This window comes from Anser anser (assembly GCF_964211835.1).
Source record: "Anser anser genome assembly, contig: SUPER_W_unloc_2, whole genome shotgun sequence".
NCBI classification, from domain to species: domain Eukaryota; kingdom Metazoa; phylum Chordata; class Aves; order Anseriformes; family Anatidae; genus Anser; species Anser anser.
Genome location: NW_028154230.1, coordinates 383,075 through 405,069, shown reverse-complemented (window position 1 = coordinate 405,069; position 21,995 = coordinate 383,075). Strand labels below are relative to the sequence as shown.

Here is a 21,995-nt window from a genome sequence, read left to right as displayed (position 1 = left end):
GGGGCTGAAGGTTTCAAAACGAAGTCCATGGTAAAGGCAAAAGATTTTAGAGGCTTCCAGGTTAGATTTTGCAATGTGCTACCTCAGAAGGACTTAAGGGTTGCCAGCGCAGCATTGTGCTTTAACATTGCATTGCATTGCTTGTGTAATACTCTACTCTGAGACACCAAAAACATCATGTAAAGCATAAGGCTTCCTTTGTCCTAGGAGCCAAGTATTATGGCATGAATCCAGGCTGAAAGGCTGAGAAGCACTGCATGCAGGTAAATGCATTGCATTTTGTGGAGGGCTAAGTAGCTAGGCAAACATACAGCATTCATATGGCTGTGCAACTGTTCGTTCTAAATTTCGATTTCTCTTTATAAATTATTCATATGTTTGCTTAGATAAGCTCTCCTAATCACAGAGGATGAGGTCACTGAATTGGGCCAAAGAAAAAGATGCTGCGTGATATATTCTGTGAAATTCCCAACAAGCAGATCTTAACTTTAAATTTACAAACATTCAGAATGTTAACTTAAAAACTTATTATTTGTGCTTTGTGTAAAGTACAAAGATGCAAAGAAATTTAAAGGAAGGAATGACTGCCCATTAAAAAATATGAGCCAAATTTTAATTAAAATGGATTTTATATGTTTCTGAGGTAAAGATTGCAGAACTGTAATTATATAGAACTAATTGCCTTTCTAACATTTATGTATTGGTTGTATACCAATTGTTGCTTATCATAATGTCCTGAAGGTTGGCCAAGAAAGATTTCTTTTTCTTACTCTATGAGTAAAAACCTATCATAGTAATTCCCCAACATTAGATGTTGTTGAGAACTATATCTTCAGGAATGGGGATTTATGGTTATATGGTTATAATTTTAAATACGCAATGGTATATTATAGATATTTTGGAGTGTATATTTTGTTTTAGTTATTAGCTATTAACTAGCTCATTGCTATCTATTTCTATTTCTATTTTGTCTTCAAAATAAAAGTTTTAATTCGGTGTTGCTTCAGTTGTTACTATAATACTGCTGTTTTGATGTTTAACTTGTCCTTGTAGTCACCATGTAAGCAACGTAACCACTTGACAATGTTCTGTCCTGCACTGAACAAGCTGTCTGCTTTGTGCAGAAAAGTCATCTCTCTGTCCAGTGGCTGAAGTATATTCTTCTTATTTGTCTTGCAGGCACAGGAGAGAGTGGCAAAAGCACGTTCATCAAACAGATGAGAATCATCCACGGATCAGGTTACTCTGATGAAGACAAAAGGGGCTTTACAAAACTGGTGTACCAGAATATATTTACAGCAATGCAGGCCATGATCAGAGCCATGGATACCCTCAAAATACCATACAAATATGAACATAATAAGGTGAGATTTTTGTTTATTTCCATAGCTGAAGCTTTTCCTCTTTTACCTTTAGGGAGCGTACTGAAGGTCTCTAAAAATTATACATCGTGTACAAATTATATTCTACCTAAAATTTAGAAGAAAAGGGCTTCTTCCAGTCCTGCCTTGACTTCCCTGCCATTTGCACTGCTCTGACAGCACAGAGGTGCTGCTCTTAAGAAGATATCTGGGGGTGGGAGGGTTGTCATAGCAAGAGGGTTAAGGGGTTAAGAGCAGGCTGGCATTTGCCTGTGACTTGAGTTGCCTCTTTTCCTTTCCTCCCATTCCATGTTGTTGTGGTTTAACCCGGCTGGCAGCTTAACACCACACAGCCGTTTGCTCACCCTCCCCCCTCCCTCTCTGGGATGGGGGAGAGAAACGGGAAAGTGAAGCCTGTGAGTTGAGATAAAGACAGTTTATTAAGACAGGAAAATAATAATAACAATAATATTGATAATAGTACAACTAATAATAATGTGTACGAAACAAGTGATGCACAATGCAATTGCTCACCACCCGCTGACCGATGCCCAGCCTATCCCCGAGCAGCCGGCCCCCCCACCCCCCCTGGCTAGCCACCCCTATATATTGTTTAGCATGACGTCAGATGGTATGGAATACCCCTTTGGCCAGTTTGGGTCAGCTGTCCTGGGTTTGTCCCCTCCCAGCTCCTGCTGCACCCCTAGCCTGCCCGCTGGCAGGACAGAGCGAGAAGCTGAAAAGTTCTTGGCCTGGTGTAAGCACTGCTCTGCAACAATTAAAACATCAGCATGTTATCAGCGCTCTTCTCATCCTAATCCAAAACATAGCACCCTACCAGCTACTAGGAGGAAAATTAACTCTGTCCTAACTGAAACCAGGACACATGTCTGGGCCAGAGCACAGTTAAGACATTCTTCTGGTTTGTACCAGTACTATTTAAGACTTTCCATTAATATTATGTGGGGAAAAATCAAATTTATTAGAAAAATAGGTGGGGATATCTTGTTGAGTGTGAGTATATTATGAAATAAAACTTTTGACAGAAGGCCTTAGAATAAGCCAATTCTTTTGAAAGTGATGATATCGCTGAAATTTAGAAAAATAAAATACCTTTAAAGCATTTTTTTTAATATTTAATTAAAATATAACATATTTTAAAGTTTCCATGAAAGAGGGTGAAGCATTTAATACAAGTGATGTTTTTTGCATGGGGAGGCAAAGGATTATATGGCTGTATCTCCCGTTCCTTTCCATTGGGGTGTTCTGTCTTTGAGAACAGTTCCTGAGAACTGGTCCTGATATTTACTACTGACTCTTACTACTGACTCTCAGTAACTTTGTCAGATGGAGAGATTAAGATCTCTTATGAGTGAAAGGCTTGCCTTTGAATCTTGTGAAAGGAGATTTAATGATTATTTAGTAATCCTGGATGAAAATTATACTTGTAAATATTTTATTATTTGCTTAAATATCAGAAGCTATGTAAAAGCACGGAAATTGGCAATAAGGAAGTAAGCTTCTGTTAACTAGGACAGACAAGATGAAAAAAGTATGTTGATAGAAGTTGTGGTGGTTTTATCTTGCTGGGCAGCTGAACTCCACTACAACCTCCTCAGAAGAAGAGGGGGAGCAGAGAGTATGCTGGGAAGAGGAAAAAAAAAAAAAGTCTCACGGATTGAGATAAGGATAGAATCATTAAGGTTGGAAAAGACCTCCAAGATCATCTGGTCCAACCATTACCCTACTACCAATGTTACCGACTAAACCATGTCCCTAAGCACCACATCCAGCCTTTCCTTAAACACCCCCAGGGACAGTGATGCCACCACTTCCCTGGGCAACCTGTTCCAATGCCTGAAATTAAAGAGAAAAGGAAGAAGGAAAAAACAAGCAAATGCTGTGCAGAAGCACAATGAGAGAAATAAAATATTCTCTACTTCCCATCAACGAGCAATGTTCGGCTAATCCTGGAAAGCAGGCTATCAATATGCATAGCGGTTGTTTGGGAAGACATATGTCTTCATAATGAGAGCCCTCTCTACACCCCCTTTCCTTCCCCTTTCCCACCTTTTATTGCCGAGTCTGACATCATATGGTATGGAATGTCCCTTTGGTTGGTTTAGGTCAGCTGCCCTGGTGATGTCCCCTCCCCACTTCTTGCCAACTCCCAGCCTACTGTCTCTGGGGGAGTTTAGAGGGATTCTTGATGCTGTGCCAGCATTGCTCAACAATAGACAAAACATTGGTGTGATACCAATGCTGTTCTAGCTACAAGTGCAGAGCACATCACTCTATGGGCTGCCGCAGGGAAAGTTAACTCCATCCCAGCCAGACCCAGTACAGAAGTCTTTTGTGTTTACATATATGAAATTTAATTATTAGAATTGATCTGCAGTGTATGTTTGAAGGGATCTTATTTAGAAGTAGGAAAAGTGAAGCTTATTATCAGGTGAAGGCTTAGTTTCTCCATTTGTGTCCACCAAAGTCATTGCAGCTGATTACCACATTGTGATGTAATGGTACGGTAACCAAAGAATCTTGCAGGAGCCTGGCTTTATACAGTGGCAAGTTAGGCAGGTCCTGTCAAAATCAATATTGGTAACTTTCTTTAATGTGTTTTTGGGGTTTCTGAGCTTATGAAAATGTTCGGAAATTTTGAAAAATTTGTCCTAAATAGAATGTTGATCTGAACCTCCTAGTTGGATTGTATTTTTGAGCTGTCTGATTTCCCCTTGCCCCTCAGAAATCAAAATCAAATGTATAACTCATATAACTAGTATTAAAAAGGAAATTACATTTGTATGTGTATTTCAGCTTCATGTTTTTACTGTACATAAAGTACTGAATTTCCTATCAAAATGACTTTAAATGTTAATTGATTGTGAAGCACACGTTTTTCTTCTGTATTGGTATTGACCGTCTCTTTGCTGTACTATATGGAAGTCCATTATAAATCCTTGTATTATGCTACAGAGTATATATTCTATAGTTATTATTTAAATTGAGTGTTGAATTTATATAGAATATTTTTATATAGTTGAAGTGAATGTTAGATGCGGCATATCTGTATACATGTGACCAGGCCTTTCTAGTTATAGCTGTTCACTTTTTATATATAAAAATAACTTTCTTGAAAGTGAGAAAGTCTATCTTTGTGCTCAGCTACTTCACAAGCGTTCCCATCAGTTCTAATAGGGCTATGTGTGTAGTAAAGTGCCAAAGCTGACAGGTTCTAGATGCAGTTCCTTTATAAACTCTGCGGGATTTTTTTAATTCAGGGGAATTAAAAAATACAATCTTTTTTTTTTTTTACTTTTTTTTTTTTACCTTTTTTTTTTTGCATTGAAAACAAACTCGTTAGCCTTGCAGCCTAGAAAACACAGGAAGGGCACTTCCTATGAAATTGAATCTCATATCAGGAAATTCAGTCTCGGGAAATAATATCTCAAAGTTTGAGTAACAGCATATTCTTAGCACAGTACTTGTTTTGCACAATATCTTAGAAACCTACAGCTCAAGCTGCTACTTATATGGCTGTGCCTAAAGAAATGGGAATGAAGTGACCCTTTTATCAAATTCAAAAAGTTCAGTTAAGTAGGCAGTTGGGATCTTTGTACAGTGTAAAACAACGACATCTAGGCTGGATTATTTTAATATCAGCATAGGAAGAAGCAAGTTTTAAGTTAAGGCAGTTAGTTCTTCCAGTATTGTGTTGGCTTTATAGTCACCAATATAATTAAATTGGCAAACTCTGAAATGCTTTGTCCTATATTATGACAGTCTAAGTTCTTTGAAAGATTTATTATCAGAACAGTGAAAGTCAATTGAGAAACGTAAATGTTAGTGTTTAAATTGTAATGTCTGATTACTGATGGTAGGGCACTATCACGTAAAACATTTCTCTTGTTAACTGCAGAATGTGAGCTCTATTGAGGTTTAAGATAACAGGTGAGGGTGATCTCTTCTCTAAGGAAATGGTGGCTTATGGATTGGTTTTTTTAGTTTCCTTTTGAGTAAATGTTACTGTGTTTCCATTATTTTTTAAATATAAGTTGTGAAGTTTTTATATGCATATTGAATTTTGGAGAAGCAGTTTATAAAATATAGAAAAGCCTTAGGGTGTTCTTTTTGTTTCTCAGAATTGCCTGTCTGCAAAATTTTTGTGAGTGTACAATAGTAACTCATGTGCAAGCACTAACATTCGCATGCACATTTTTAAAATCTAAAATATATATTTTAAAATCTTTTTTAAAACCATCTTTTTAGAATTTTGACCTGTGTATCTATGTTTCTGTCAGTCCATCCAAGTTAATTAATACTGAATGAAGAAAACCATTAACTGTAAATATTTTTTTAACTTTTGACTTAACTTTGGTGTGGTATCTCCATTCTTGGAGATATTCAAAAGCCACCTGGACATGGTCCTGGGCAACTGGTTCTAGGTGACCCTGCTTGATTGGACCAGATGACCTCCAAAGGTCCCTTCCATCCTTATCCATTCTGTGATTCTGACATTCCTAGTGTTGTCCATAGTGGCTTAGAAGCCATTGTTCTAGGTAATGTAGTCCCCATTTCTCCTGTTCTATCTTTTTTCATGTCTAATATTGCTGCAGGATGTGTTTTTTTTTTTGTTTGTTTTTGTTTTTTTCTCTCCTGTTGTTACAAAAGTTCTACTAAATAAATCTACTCCTGTACTAAAGAACTACTACCAGTTTTACCCCTTATTGTTCCTTTTCAGTGTAATTTCCAGAACACAGTTACCTCTTCTTATAGACTGCCTGGAAGTTGTCATTCATTAGTGGTTAACAGGCAGGAAATCTTAATTGAATATGATGCCAAGAATTTCCTGTGAGACTTCTTAAATATTCATAACAAGTTACCCAATGTGAGTAAGCTACAAGAACAGAGAGACTGAAAACATAAAATCAACTCTTAGTATAGACAAAGAAGTTTGCTCTCTAAGTTTCAAAGAGTAGTTCCACTGATGAAGTTGTTTCCGTATTTAAGCCTATTCCCTATAGGGAATGTTTAAAAATGAAAATAAGCAAGTATGGGAAAATGCTTTTAAAGTCCAAAATCTCACTGATGTTCTCTTCAAGGCCAAGTTTACTTTGTTGATAGCTTTTTTTTCCCCCAAGTCGAATGAATCTATTGTAACAAACAGACAAAAGTAAGATACTAGGAGCAGGTATGGAGTCAGATTACATAAATCTCAAGTGAACAGTTTTGAGTTTTAAATGTTTTGGATCTCTTCAGTGACATTTGATGTTCAGCAAACATAAGTTGGAGAAAAGGACCTCCCTCATACCTCACCTGATATGCAAATAATGTGAAGGACTGAATACCAAGCAGCAGTGTGCTAATTGTGTGTGAGATCCATTGACTCTCAGATGATGTAGTATGTATGGTAGTTATTGTCTTTTTTGAAAGAAGGATATTCTGAGGATGTTGAAATGAAATGCTTCTAAAGAATAGTTTATTGGTTTGGAACACACATAATAAAGTGCCTCTTCAAGTAGATGGAGAAAACTGAACTGTGCCATCCGCACAAACAGTAGTATTCTTCAGTGTCTCATACTTGAAGAAGAGAGCTTAAAAGCAGGTTGCGGGAAAAAGGGATTTATACTAGTCATGTTAGTTAGTATTCAGCACATCCTAGTACTCTCAGATGTCTTACTCCAGACACATAAAAATAAAGAAAAATTACCTAGTAAATAGAAGTTTTGCAGACTGTTAAATGCTTCGAATAATGTGAAGCTTCTGATGCAATTTTTTGGCAAGAAATAGAATACCTAAAAGCCAGCCAATGTGGAAGAGAGCATAGTAAGATTTCAAGTATCGTAATCAATTAACTTTTATTCAGATAAAGGAATTAAAGATGACTTTTTTTTTTCAGGAGCCTTGTTTGACGTGAGGTAAAACCTGGCTCCCCAATAGCTTTACATTTCCTCCCATGATGGCGTTCATCAAAGATCTTTAGGGGCTCCAATAAAGCCATGAACAATTTCTTCCTCAGTGCTTCATAAAGAATGTTGGTAAGGACTTCCACAATCCTAAATAGATCTCAGTCTCTCCCCAACTGGTTTTCTTCTATTTTAAGTCTCCTTCTGTCAGTCATTTGCTCCTCTGATGCCTAGCTTGCCTATCTCCAGTCTTTATACATTTAACCTTAGAAAGTCCTTATCTATTTACCTGTGACCTTACCATATTGTCCTACTCTCTACTGTTTTTGTTTTCCATTATATTTGAATCAAACTTTAAAAAATAATAACCTTTTTATAAATGTGTTAACTTATATTCTGTCCTCCTACTACCATTTCACTCATTTGCTTACCCCTTGGTTAGAGCAGAGATTTCTTGCGTTTGTCAGTATTACTCCAATGAATTTGTAAATTACTTGTTTCCTCTGTTATGTTCTGCATTACTATTTCATATGTTATTCCAACAGAATTGACTTTTAGATTTTTTTCTAAGTGTAGGAAAATGATTATGTATCAGAGATAAGGTAGGTTAGCAAGGTTGCTTGAAATGCTGAGAATATCTGTATTTTTAAGAAACATAAATAAACAAGCAAATATTCTTCAACTTCCCAGTAAAATTATATGTAATTTCACCTATATGAAAAGAGAAGACTGTCTCAGCCTTCAGTTATGCAACCTTACTTAAATTTTCACATTTTAGAAACAGCTGCAAGACCAAAAAATTCAATTAATTAATCACATTTAGGTTCATGCATGTGTTAACATTTAATTCTGAAAAGAGTAGGACTTTGATTATGGAGCATGTATGACAGATACAGAATACTGTAGACATAAATTTGAAAACTCAATGTTAGCAGTGCATTATTGCTTATTTTTTTTTAAATATAACATTTTGTTGATTAACTGCCTTTTGCTAACAGGAAGTGGTAATTCGTATACAAAATCACGTGTATGGGGTGTGATGTCCATGTTTTATCTTTTTACTGCTTCTGGTAGTGGGGAGAATGGGTGGTAGAAATGCTTGCTTACAGATTCTTGTAGATTTTGAGATCATTCATGCAGTAGTTAAAGGACCATGACTATAGGAAGATGTTTTTAGCATTTTTTTTTGTTTCTTTTTATAAGTATTCTTTCTCTTTTACTTCAGATCTGTTTGTCACATAGTTATTTTGCTTAGAAAGCATATTGTGTGTCTGAAAGGAAACATTCATGTAAGCATGCATGCTTTCTGACAATAAAAATGTGAAATGCTCACAGAGCAACTTCTGTATGTGTTAGAAGTCTGGAGTTTATTTTAAGGTAATGAATGAGGTTTCACACTGAAAATGATTCTGACTTTTCCTTTATTAGCAGCAACTATATAATTATACAGGTATTTATATTACATATAATATTTAATATACAAATATAGCTATGCTTTGCTAGAGTAAAATATTTGTTAACACTAATAGCTTCCTAATTAGTTCATTCATTAGTGCAAGATAAGTATTTAGATTATCCAGCATTGATATCTGAAATAATTTTAGATTTAAATATTTTCTTAAAATTCCTCAGAAACTTTAAGAAAGTATTTCCTATGCACAGTAAGCATTTTGGGGGGAAACTGACTGATCCAATTATGTTCCATTTATGTTATATGAAATGACTAAAAACTCTTCAGTATCATTATTCTGTCATCAGTCTTCATTATTCATTTCTACTAACTGATTACTAACTAATTATTCATTTCTACTAACTCACAAGATTTTCTTGAAATAAGATTTACTGCCATGAATTAAGAAATCATCGGCTAAAATAGGCCATTTTTTCTGAAGGTTTTGTCAATATCTGTTTTTCAGTTTGTACTTCCTATTTGTTAAAAGTCATAAAGTCCAAGATGCAAGAAAGCTTCCTCTTATTATACAGTTCAGCTTTGGTTTAGAAAATTGGCTATTGTTAAGCAAAAGAGTTATGTTTAAGAAACAACAGAAATCCACAACTGTTTTTATCAAGTGTTTGTTTTTATTATAATTATTGTTTTATTTTTGTAGTGGGATGCTTTGCCTGATATCTGTATGCACATAATTACTTTGATTGTCTGCTTCCTTTGAAAGTTCTCTTGCATTTTTTTTCTCCTTGATCAAAGCAGGCATAAAGTCTGAATATTAGAGTTGATCACATATTCACACTATGTGAGTCCAATCACGTCTGTTTTCAGTTAGTGAAAACAGTTGCCTAACTGTTTTTAGTTAGTTTTAAGTGACTATACAGAGGTGAGGCATGAGACAAAGGTCCAGTGTTTTATTTACAGAAAAGGAGTATGGCAAAGGACAATCTAAGTATGACATTATCAGTGTTTGTTTTAATTTCCTATTGACAATATTATTTTCCAGAATCAAAACACAAAACCTCTGTTGCATGCCTCAACTTTGGCCACAAAATATATACATTTTGACTGGTTTATATAGATTATTTAATATTATGGTGGGCCTGTGATATTGGATAAGTAGAAAATGATGTTATGATCAGGTCACTTTTATGAACACTCTTGAGTATAACAAAACAGAGCTACATATTAGGTTAAAAGGGTAACAGAGACAGGGAGTTGCTTTGAATACTCTCTTACACTTCTTTAATTCTCATGTGTCTCTCAGTTTCTCAGCTCTTAGTCCCTATTGTACATGAGAGTTCATGAGATGTATGCCTTGTCTGGGGCAAGTAATACTGTGGAAAAGCTGTTACAATTGTTGGGTGTGTGTCATGATAATTTTTTTCAGGTTGATGACTTTCCATTTTTCTTCATGTAACCAACAGGGTAGAGTTAAAATTTGGAACATTTTTTAGTTAACCTGGTAAGCTAAATTGTAGATAGAGTGTTAACAATAGACTGCATGTACGTTTGGCAAATTTACTGTTTTTCTTGAAAATTTTCAAAATGTAAATGTAAATTATGTGCCAAATTGTTTATGTTCCTCTATTCTTAGATATATTTTTTTAATAAACTATGACCAATTGTGGTGGTTTTATGCTGCTATGCAGCTGAAATCCACAACAACCGCTCTCTCACTCAAGGAGAAAATATGATGGAAGGGGCTCAAGGGTTGATATAAGGACAAGGAGATCACTCAACAATTATTGTCACAGGCAAAACAGGCTCAGAACAGGAAGATTAATGTAATTAGTTGCCTATGACTAGCAGACCAGAACAGTGATAAATTAAAAGCAAACGAAAAACACCTTCACCCCCATCCACCCTCTTCTACCTCCTCCCCCCAGAGTGGCACAGGGGAACGGGGAATGGGGGTTGCAGTCAGTCCATAACACTTCGTCTCTGCCACTCCTTCACACTCACTCTCTTTCCCTGCTCCAACATGGGGTCCCTCCCATGGGATACAGTCCTTCCCAAATTGATCCGACATGGGCTTCCCACAGGCAGCAGCTCTTCAAGAACTGCTCCAAATATGGGTCCGTACCACGGGGTCCATCCATCAGGAGCACACTGCTCCAACCTGGGTCCTCCACAGGCAGCAGCTCCTGCCAGATCACCTGCTCCTGCATGGGCTCCTCTCCAGGAGCCACAGGTTCAGACTGGAGTCTGCTCTGGTTGGGGCTCTCCATAGGCCACAGCCTCCTTCAGGGCAGATCCACCTGCTCCATCATGGTCTCCTCCACAGGCTGCAGCATGAAAATCTGCTCCACCATGGTACACCATGGGCTGCAGGGGGACAACCTTCTCCACTATGGTCTTCTCCACAGGCTGCAGGGGAACATCAGCTCCAGTGCCCGGAGCACCTCCTTCCACTCCTTCTTCACTGACATTGGTGTCTGCGGGGCTGTTTCTCACTCCTCAGTCTCCCAGGTGCTGTTGTGCAGCAGTTTTTTCCCTTTCTTAAATATGCTCTCACAGAGGCACAACCAACATCACTCATTGGCTTGGCTCTGGCCAGCAGCGAGTTCCTTTTGGAGCTGGCTGAAACTGGCTCTTATCTAACAGGGTGGCAGTTTCTGGATTCTTCTCACAGAGGCCACCCCTGCAGCCCCCTGCTACCAAAACCTTGCCACGTAAACCCAATACACCAATTATTTGAGAACCTATGCTTTCTGTATTTGTTGTTAGTAGTACAAGAAGATAAATGAGTCCTCTTGGTGTGTGCATTTGTTCTTTGTATCTTGCCTACAGTCCTTATCCAGCTATTTTTTGGACCAGCAAACCAAGTGCTGTCAATTATATAGGATGTACAAAAAAGTAACTGTCACTGGAGTATAAAAAGTCTTGGGCACATTTGCTTCCCTTCTGGACTCCAGTACAGCCATATGTGGAAGAAGAATGGGAACATGTCACAGAGTAAGAGGTATTAACACAGCAGTTGTGTAACCCTGGTGAATCCCATTGTGCTCTTTGTGGTTCCAGTTGTACCACTTCATGGATCTTTTAATGTTTGTATTACTATTTATCAAAAAAAAACCCACCACACACACACACAAAAAAACCCCACAGCTATCAAAAATATTGCCATTGGATTTTGTTTGGTCATATTTTCTTATCTAGTCCATATCTATATCTACAGAGGCTTTACTGGATATTTCATAGAAGAGCGCCATCTTGACCTTGGAAATTCTGACTGTAAACTCGTTTTTTCTAACTGTATCATTTGTATGGCCACACTATGTCATTTACATTTGTGAAGAGGTTTAGAACAAAATGAAAATTAAATTTTTGTGTGCTCATTTCTATTAGTGTGTTTATTCAATTATGATTATTTTTGAGATAGTCCACTAGTTTATTCTTTACTGCTGGTTCTGCTCAAATAGTTGTTTCACATTGGAGAAACATGGTGGCACCAATTATTCAAGGTACCTTCAAGGATTGTTTAAAACAGGAATCTCCTGAGTACTAAACAGGCATAGCTTTTAGATGTGCAGGGTTCACTAAGTAAACTCTTATTACATTGGCAACTTGTAGTTGTGTATAAACATGATTTATGTCCCATCTAAGTATTTTAACCAGTGTTCTGACATAACAGCATTTTTCTGCAGTGTATTCTAATATTTCTTTTGAGCTGGGTGTAGATGCAAAGGTAGTATAAGTTATAAATCCACTTTTTCAGAAACTGAAAATATGTGAATAGTTTGGAATGAAATGTTTTTCTTTTCTGTTACAATTTTTATTAAGAGTAGGAATCATGCTGACATTCAAAAAAAAAAAAACAACCCACCAAACACCTCAATTTCTATTTAAACCATAACATAATATGTTCATATATAATTTGGTAATAAAACTAAGGCGAGAATAATTCATTGTACCAGGCTCTGAAAGCTAAACTTGCTTCTTATAAAGCACATGTCATAACCAAATAAGAAGAATCTTGTGTAATTTAAGCTCTTGACAATTTTGTTTTTACTGAATTCATAAAACAATATAATCATAAAATCGTGTGTGTTTTCTGGGATGCAATATTTTTAAGAAACATTTTATATATTTTTTGTATGTTTCCTTTGATGACCCTATGTTATTTTTTATATATTTTTTAAAGCTGGTTTCATTGAAACTCTGGATTGAAATCTTTTGCAGTAAGTCTTTTTAATGACTTTTTTTTTCTCCATACAATGAGAACTTTCTTGGTTTCCCTTGATTCTTTTTTCACCTTTCCTTTTGTCCTGGTTCCAGTTAGGACAGAGTTAAGTAGCTCATAGTAGCTGGTAGGGTGCTATGTTTTGGATTAGGATGAGAAGAGCGCTGATAACATGCTGATGTTTTAATTGTTGCAGAGCAGTGTTTACACCAGGCCAAGGACTTTTCGGCTTCTTGCTCTGTCCTGCCAGCGAGCAGGCTGGGGGTGCAGCAGGAGCTGGGAGGGGACAGACCCAGGACAGCTGACCCAAACTGGCCAAAGGGGTATTCCATACCATCTGACGTCATGCTAAACAATATATAGGGGTGGCTGGCCGGGGTGGGGGGGCCGGCTGCTCGGGAATAGGCTGGGCATCGGTCAGCGGGTGGTGAGCAATTGCATTGTGCATCACTTGTTTTCTTACACATTATTATTGTTAATACTATTACCATTATCACTATTATTATTATTATTGTTATTATTATTTTCCTGTCTTAATAAACCGTCTTTATCTCAACTCACAGGCTTCACTTTCCCGTTTCTCTCCCCCCATCCCAGAGAGGGAGGGGGGAGGGTGAGCGAACGGCTGTGTGGTGTTTAGCTGCCAGCCGGGTTAAACCACAACACCTTTCTTCTACTTTCTCTCTGTCAGTCTGGAATGCTTCAATATTGCCTTGACCTTTGAAAATTTAAAACACTAAAAAGAAGGGATTGAAAATAAAGCTACTCAAAACAGTGTAAAAACTTGTTGTATATTGTAAATTCTCTTGCAGTCAGTCTGCACATGAAAATAAGACCATAGGGAAGAATGAAATGTAACAATTTTCAAAAATAGCTTGTGGAACTTTTAATTTAAATGTGTGATAACATTTTGGGGAAGAAAGTAACTTCAACATTTTTAAAAGATTTTTTTCAACTACCTGCCATTTTATAACTAGCTTGAGTTTTTTAAGCCTTTTCTGTAGCAAAAAAAAAAGTTAACTGCTTCTGTGATAATGCAGGTGCCAACAACACTGGACTGAGATATCACTAAAAGATATGAAGAATGTTTGACTAGTACATGTATGTAATTTGGCAGACAGTATAAAATGGACTTTTCTAAAAGAAAATCAGAGTTATTTCTCTGTTTCAAATTTGCTTATGGGGGGAAGCTGTTTAAGGTTATTGAAGGACAAACTGAAGTCATAATTGCTCAGCACTGGTAAACTGACAGAGGAATGAGCTGATGTAGCATGCAAGAATACCTCACCTGACCGGAAATGGGAATGAAAACTCCATGTAAGAGAGAAAAGGTTCCTTTCTGATGAGATATGAAAAGCTGGAGTATTCTCTTGAAACAGTCATGGAATGTGAGTGGTCAGGGGCTGATTTTGGTAGAGAACCGGCACTGAGGGGATGAACCAAAAGCAAGGTTAAGGCACCTGGTGCTGTTTCTCATATAATTGGTTGGTTTAGGTCAGCTGCCCTGGTGGTGTCTCCTCCCCACCTCTTATCCACTCCCAGCCTGCTGGCTCTTGGGGAGATTGCAGGGAGTCCTGATGCTGTGCCAGTCTTGCTCAGCAGTAGACAAAACACTGGTGTGATACCAATGCTATTCTAGCTACAAGTGCAGAGCACATCACTCTATGGGCTGCCGCAGGGAAAGTTAACTCCATCCCAGCCAGACCCAGTACAGAAGTCTTTTGTGTTTACATATATGAAATTTAATTATTAGAATTGATCTGCAGTGTATGTTTGAAGGGATCTTATTTAGACCCAGTACACTACAGTACATAACAGGTTTGATTGGGCAGGTCCAGCTCGGTTGGCAGATCCCCTAGTGTTGACTAACCAGGTGGCCTTTGCCAAATGTGTATCCCAATTTTTGAATGTCCCATTGCATTCAGTGTAGTCTTTAACAGTCCATTGTATCGCTCAACTTTACCAGATGCTGGTGCATGATAGGGGATGTGATACACCCACTTAATACTCTTTGGCCCAAGTGCCTATGAGGTCATTTTGGAAATGAGTCCCACTGTCTGACTCAATTCTTTTCTGGGGTGCCATGTTGCCCATGACTTTCTTTTCAAGGCCCAGGATAATGTTCCAGGCGGTGGCATGGGGCACAGGATATGTTTCCAGCCATCCGGTGGTTGCTTCCACCACTGTAAGTACGTGGCGCTTGCTGCTGCGGGTTTGAGGGAGTGTGATGTAATCAATCTGCCAGGCCTCTCCATATTTATATTTCAGCCATCGTCCTCCATACCAAAGAGGCTTTGACCGCTTGGCTTGCTTGACTGCAGCACATGTTTCACAATCATGAATAACCTGTGCTATAGTGTCCATGGTCAGGTCCACCCCTCGATCAGGAGCCCATCTGTATGTTGCACCTTGATGGCCTCTGGTGCAATCAGGCTATAAATAATTCACCCTTATGTTGCCAGTCCAGGTCCACCTGAGCCACTTCAATCTTAGCAGCCCAACCCACCTGCTGGTTGTTTTGATGTTCTTCAGTAGCTTCAGAAAGCTGGATGGCTTTCACTTCTGCAAACTGACTCGATTCACCTTCTCCCTCAGCAGCTTCTGCAACTCATCGTGTAGGACTCCATACAGCAGCCTTCCATCTCCGATGCTTTCCCACAATACGACAGGACCCATCAGTGAACAGGGCATATTTCTTCTCATTTTCTGGCAGCTTCTTATACAGTGGGGCTTCTTCAGCACGGGCCACCTCCTCCTCTGGTGTTGTGGTTTAACCCGGCTGGCAGCTAAACACCACACAGCCGTTCGCTCACACTCCCCCCTCCCTCTCTGGGATGGGGGAGAGAAACGGGAAAGTGAAGCCGGTGAGTTGAGATAAAGACAGTTTATTAAGACAGGAATATAATAATATAAGGAATATAAGGAATATAATAATAACAATAATAATAATAATAGTGATAATGATAATAGTATTAACAATAATAATGTGTAAGAAAACAAGTGATGCACAATGCAATTGCTCACCACCCGCTGACCGATGCCCAGCCTATTCCCGAGCAGCCGGCCGCCCCCACCCCGGCCAGCCACCCCTATATATTGTTTAGCATGACGTCAGATGGTATGGAATACCCCTTTTGCCAGTTTGGGTCAGCTGTCCTGGGTCTGTCCCCTCCCAGCTCCTGCTGCACCCCCAGCCTGCTCGCTGGCAGGACAGAGCGAGAAGCTGAAAAGTCCTTGGCCTGGTGTAAACACTGCTCTGCAACAATTAAAACATCAGCATGTTATCAGCGCTCTTCTCATCCTAATCCAAAACATAGCACCCTACCAGCTACTATGAGGGAAAATTAACTCTGTCCTAACTGGAACCAGGACATCTGGTGATATCCCAAAGTATTTGCCTTCTGGCCAGTCCATAATCACCTCCAAGATTCCTGGGTGTCTGGGGTTTCCTATTCGAGCCCGCTGAGTAATCAGTGCAACCCACTTGCTCCATGTAGCATCAGTTGCATGATGTGTAAAGGGGGTCCTTCCTTTGAACATCCAGCCCAGCACCAGCAATCGGGGTGCCAAGAAGAGGTATGCTTCAGTACCAACCACTTCTGAAGCAGATCGAGCTCCCTCATATGCTGCCAATATCTCCTTTTGAGTTGGAGTGTAGCAGGCCTTGGATCCTGTGTATCCTTGACTCCAAAACCCTAGGGGTCGACCTTGACTTCCCCAGGCTCTTTCTGCCAGAGGCTCCAGGTGGGGCCATTCTCCCCGGCTGCGGTGTAGAGCACATTCTTTACATCTTGTCCTGCTTGGACTGGTCCAAGGGCTACTGCATATATTATCTCCAGTTTAATTTGTTCAAAGGCTTGTCGTTGCTCAGGGCCCCATTCAAAAGCATTCTTCTTACGGGTTACTTGGTAGAGCGGGTTTACAATCAGACTGTAATTTGTAATGTGCATTCCCCAAAAACTCACAAAACCTAGGAAAGTTTGTGTTTCTTTTTTGCTAGTTGGTGGAGACATAGCTGTTATTTTGATCACATCCATTGGAATCTGATGACATCCATCTTGCCATTTTAATCTTAATATCTGGATCTCTTGTGCAGGACCTTTGACTTTTTTTTTTTTTATATGGCAAAACCAGCATTCAGAAAGTGTACTGAATGCCCCTGAAAAGTGCAAGTAAACTGTGACCTGCACTCTGCTGCTAAAGGGATGGAGAAAAATGCATTAGCGATATCCACTGTGGCATACCACTTGGCTGCCTTCCAGTACATATTGCCTGATTCCAGTACGTATTGGAGTTCTAGCATGTCCAGCACTGCAGCATTCAGCGGTGGTGTGACTTCATTCAGGCCACAGTAGTTCACTGTTAGTCTCCACTCACCATGAGACTTTTGCACTGGCCATATGGGACTATGAAAGGGTGAGTGAGTCTTGCTGATCACTCCTTGGCTCTCCAGTTGACGAATTAGCTTATGGATGGGAATCAGGGAGTCTCGGTTGGTGCGATATTGCTGCTGGTGCACCGTTTTGGTAGCAATTGGCACCTGCTGTTCTTTGACCCTCAGCAGCCCCACAAGAGAAGGGTCCTCCGAGAGACTGGGCAAGGTAGACAACCATTTAGTGGTCAGTGGTTCTATGTCCAGGTGGAGACCATTGATGAGCAGTGTCCCACGGGGGTCTGTCTTGGGACCCGTGCTTTTCAATATCTTCATCAATGACATAGACAATGGGATTGATTGCACCCTCAGTAAGTTTGCAGATGACACCAAGCTAAGTGGTGTGGTTGATACAACAGAAGGAAGGGATGCCATCCAAAGGGACTTGGTCAGGATGGAGAAGTGGGCACATGTGAACTGCATGAGGCTGAACAAGTCTAAGTGCAACCTGCTACACCTGGGTCAGGGCAATCCCAGACATGAGTACAGGCATGGAGAAGAACTCACTGAGAGGAGCCCTGCAGAGAAGGAGTTGGGGGTTCTGGTAGACGAAAGGCTCAACATGAGCCAGCAGTTTGCGCTTCCAGCCCAGAAGGCCGACTGCATCCTGGGCTGCATCAAAAGAGGAGTGGCCAGCAGGTTGAGAGAGGTGATTATCCCCTTCTACTCTGCCCTCATGAGGCCCCACTTGGAGTACTGTGTCCAGGTCTGGGGCCCCCAGCACAAGAAAGATGTGGATCTGTTAGAGCAATTCCAGAGGACGGCCACAGAATTGATCAGAGGGCTGCAGCATCTCTCCTACAAAGATGGGCTGAGAGAGCTGGGGCTGTTCAGCCTACAGAAGAGAAGGCTCTGGGGTGACCTCATTGCAACATTTCAGTACTAAAAGGGATTTATAAAAAGGATGGAGAAGGACACTTTACTCAGGTAGATAATGATAGGATAAGAGGAATGGTCTTAAACTAAAAGAGGACAGATTTAGAATAGACATTAGGAGGAAATTCTTCACTCAGAGAGTGGTGAGACACTGGAACAGGTTGCCCAGAGAGGTTGTAGATGCCCCATCCCTGGAGGCGTTCAAGACCAGGATGGATGGGGCCTTGGCCAACCTGATCTAGTGTGTGGCATCCCTGTCCATGGCAGGGGGGTTGGAGTTAGATGATCTTTAAGGTCCCTTCCAACCTGAGCCACTCTATGATTCCATGATTTAATGTCCTCCGTCTCCAAGCAACTGTGCCAAAAGCCCACCAGTACCCTTTTGAGTCCTTGAAGTATCCTGTCCTGAGGTAGTCTATGCGAAGGATACACGGAGCATCTGAGCCACTCATGATGGGGTGCTTTTGCCATTCATTCCCAGTTTAGCTCACTTCAACCTCCAATACAGTTAACTGCTGGGATCCCCCTGTCACTCCAGAAATAGGAATGCGTTCTGGCCCTTTATTGATTGATGGCATTACAGTACACCGTGCTCTGGTGTCTACTAAAGCCTTATACTTCTGTGGGTCTGACGTGCCAGGCCATCGAATCCACACAGTCCAATAAACCCAATTGTCCCTTTCCTCCCCCTGGCTGGAGGCAAGGCCCCTCTAATCCTGGTCATAATATTCATTACTGTGTCTTGGGGACTGCCTGCTGGAAGTTGGAGCAGCAAGCTTCTCAGACAACCCCTGTTTTCCGACTGTTTTCTTTTGCAGCTCAGGTACCCATGCCTCTAAGGTCACAGTAGATTTTCCATCCCATTTTCTCATGTCCTCTTCATGGTCATGTAGGTAAAACCACAGGGTGGCACGGGGTGTGTACCCACCATATCGTCTTCCTTGCATGGATGAACGCTTACCCCTGATAGCTGAGACACTGGTTCATACGTGTGGGGAGGAAGATATATTCTCTTTGAGTTGGTGGACCTCTTAAGAAAGCTTCTCCATAGCCAAGACGCAGGCCTGTAGGGAAGAAAAGAGACTTTGTTTGTACTGCCAGAGTCATCTAGTCAATTCATCTATGGTGGGTTCCTCTCAGTTTTTCCAGGTCATTACTGCCAATGAGCTGGCATATGATGATGGTGCACTCCGTACAAACTTCCGTCACATGAGTCGTGTACACTTGACTTCATCTAGATATCTGTTTGTTGTCTACATCATCATAAATTACCTCCCGTACGGCTAATTCCCTCAGGTACTGAATTCCCTTCTCCATGGTGGTCCATTTGCCTAGTTGACATACAAGATCTTCCTTGAAGGGATACCTTTCCTTCACAGCTGACAGGAGATACCTCCAGAGGGTGAAGATTTGTTCTCCTTTTCCAATTGCTTTGTCAATGCCCCCTTCCCTAGCGAGGGATCCTGGCTGCCTGGTTTCCCTGCCCTCTAATTCTAGGCTATTGACACCGCTATCCCAGCACCAGAGCAGCCAGGTGACAAGGTGCTCACCTAGATGACAACTGAAATCTTTTTGCATATCTCGTAGCTCATGCTAGGATAGGCCTAGGGTAGTTATTGATGCTTTTATGATATCTTACTCTTTGTCTTCCTGTTCCTCTGATGGCCCAGCCACTTCAGAGTAGTCTGCCTCGTCTTATTCTTCCTCCCCTGTCTGAGTAGAAGTTCCTCTGCTTCAGGAGACATAACAATAAGAACATGCTGGTTTGAACATCCCAAGGATATTCAAAGATTTGAAGAGCTATTGTAACTAGCTGGGAGGAGAAGGGAGAGGTGAAGGAGAAAGGGAGGATGAACAAGCGGGGAAAAGTATTCCCCCCGTCCCCTCCATAGATTGGCTCCCTGAGGAGAAAAGATAAAAGGTGTAATTATTAATACTTTCTGAGATATGGTTTCCAAAGTATAGAAGTGATGGCAATACTGAGTTCAAATACCAAATTAGTCTCATGACCAGTAATTTTATCATATCATAAGCCAGTGTGACATGGTACAGCAAAATAACCTTAAACCAGCCCCCAGAAAGGATAAGCAGCACGACAGGGAACACATACAGTAAGTCATGTGCTATGTAACTAAATTCAGAAAACAGGCATAGCAGACCTGAGATCAAAAAAATCAACATTGTGATTAGCAACAATTTTGTTTTAACACGCCCTGGTCAGATCTGTTATTATCCCAACCCTTCGGGTCCCACCTTGGTTATCAAAAGGACTAAGGAGTGTTCTGATTTAACCCAGCAGGGAGCGAAGCACCACATAGCCATTCGCTCACACTTCCCCCTGAAAAGTGGGATGGGGGAGAGAATCAAAAAAAAAAAAAGTAAAAGCTTGTGGGTTGAGATAAAGGCATTTCAACAGGAAAGAAAAGAAATAATAATAATAGTAATAATAATATGTACAAGACAAGTGTTGCACAATGCAATTGCTCACCACCTGCTGACTGATGCCAAGCCTGTCCCTGAGCAGTGGTCTTCCCCACCCTGGCCCGCTACCACATATTACTTGTTCAGCATGACGTCAGATGGTATGGTATACCCCTTTGGCCAGTCTAGGTCAGCTGTCCTGGTTCTGTCCCCTCCAAGCTTCTTGTGCACCCCCAGCCTCCTCACTGGCAGGGTGATATGAGAGGCTGAAAAGTCCTTGGCTTAGTGTAAGCACTGCTCTGCAACAATTAAAATATCAGTGTGTTATCAACATTCTTCTCATCCTAAATCCCAAACGCAGTACCATACCAGGATGAAAATTAACTCTACCCTAGCCAAAAACAGGACACATCTTCTGCCCTTAGAGAAGCATACTGGATTTACGTGGCAACGTTTTGGTAGCTGGGGGCTTCAGGGGTGGCCTCTGTGAGAAGAGTCCAGAAGATGCCCCATGTTAGATAAGTGCCAGTTCCAGCCAGCTCCAAAAGGGACCCGCTGCTGGATAGAGCTGAGCCAACAAGCGATGTTGTTTGCACCTCTGTGAGAGCATATTTGAGAAAGGAAAAAAACTGCTGTACAGCAGCAGCTGGGAAAGCGAGGAGTGAGAAACAGCCCTGCAGACATTAAGGGCCCAGAAACTTGGCCAACTCAATTAGGGAGCAATGGTATCACCTATCACCTGAGAGGCCACAGCCCCTCAGAGCTTAGCACCCCCCACATGCAATACAGCCTCCCAGACAGAGTTCCAGGGGGAATACGCTGCCACCTAAGTGTCAGGCCACAGGGCGTGCCCTACTCTTACACCAGTTCAGGACAGCAGGAATAAGCACACCTGTGGGAGGTGTGCACAGGTGGAGGCACTCCTCCACCTAGTGACAGAGCTCCAGGAAGAGGTAAATAGGCTAAGGAGTACAAGGGAGCTTGAAGCAGAAGTTAGAGTATGGGAGCTGTTCTCTACCTTTTCTGAGACAGGCTCAGCAAGCAGAAGGGATACCTCAGTAGAGGGGTTTCCCTAACTTCTCTTCACCTGGCTGAAAGCACTGACTGTAGTGGGTTTTATGTGGCAAGGTTTTGGAACCAGGGAGCCATAAGGATGCATTCTACGAGAAGAATCCAGAAGCTGCCCTATGTTAGATAAGGGCCCTGCTTTTGGCCAGAGCCAAGCCAATAAGTGATGTTGTTTGTGCCTCTGTGAGAGCATATTTAAGACAAGGGAAAAAAAACTGCTGGGGAACAGCAGCTGGAAGAGAGAGAGGAGTGAGAAACAGCCTTGCAGACACCAAGGTCAGTGAAGAAGGAGGGGGAGGAG

At 40.7% G+C, this 21,995-nt stretch overlaps 1 protein-coding gene across 2 annotated transcripts in view; it reads left to right on the top strand.

The window, feature by feature from the left end:
• The window catches only part of LOC310888846 (guanine nucleotide-binding protein G(q) subunit alpha-like), a 185,032-nt gene that overhangs the window by 60,810 nt on the left and 102,227 nt on the right, over positions 1-21,995 (top strand). For both annotated transcript variants that reach the window (XM_083852459.1, XM_083852460.1), the window contains one exon: positions 1,180-1,364. In XM_083852459.1, coding sequence (XP_083708585.1) covers positions 1,180-1,364 — 185 coding nt within the window. The remainder of the gene's footprint in view (positions 1-1,179; positions 1,365-21,995) is intronic.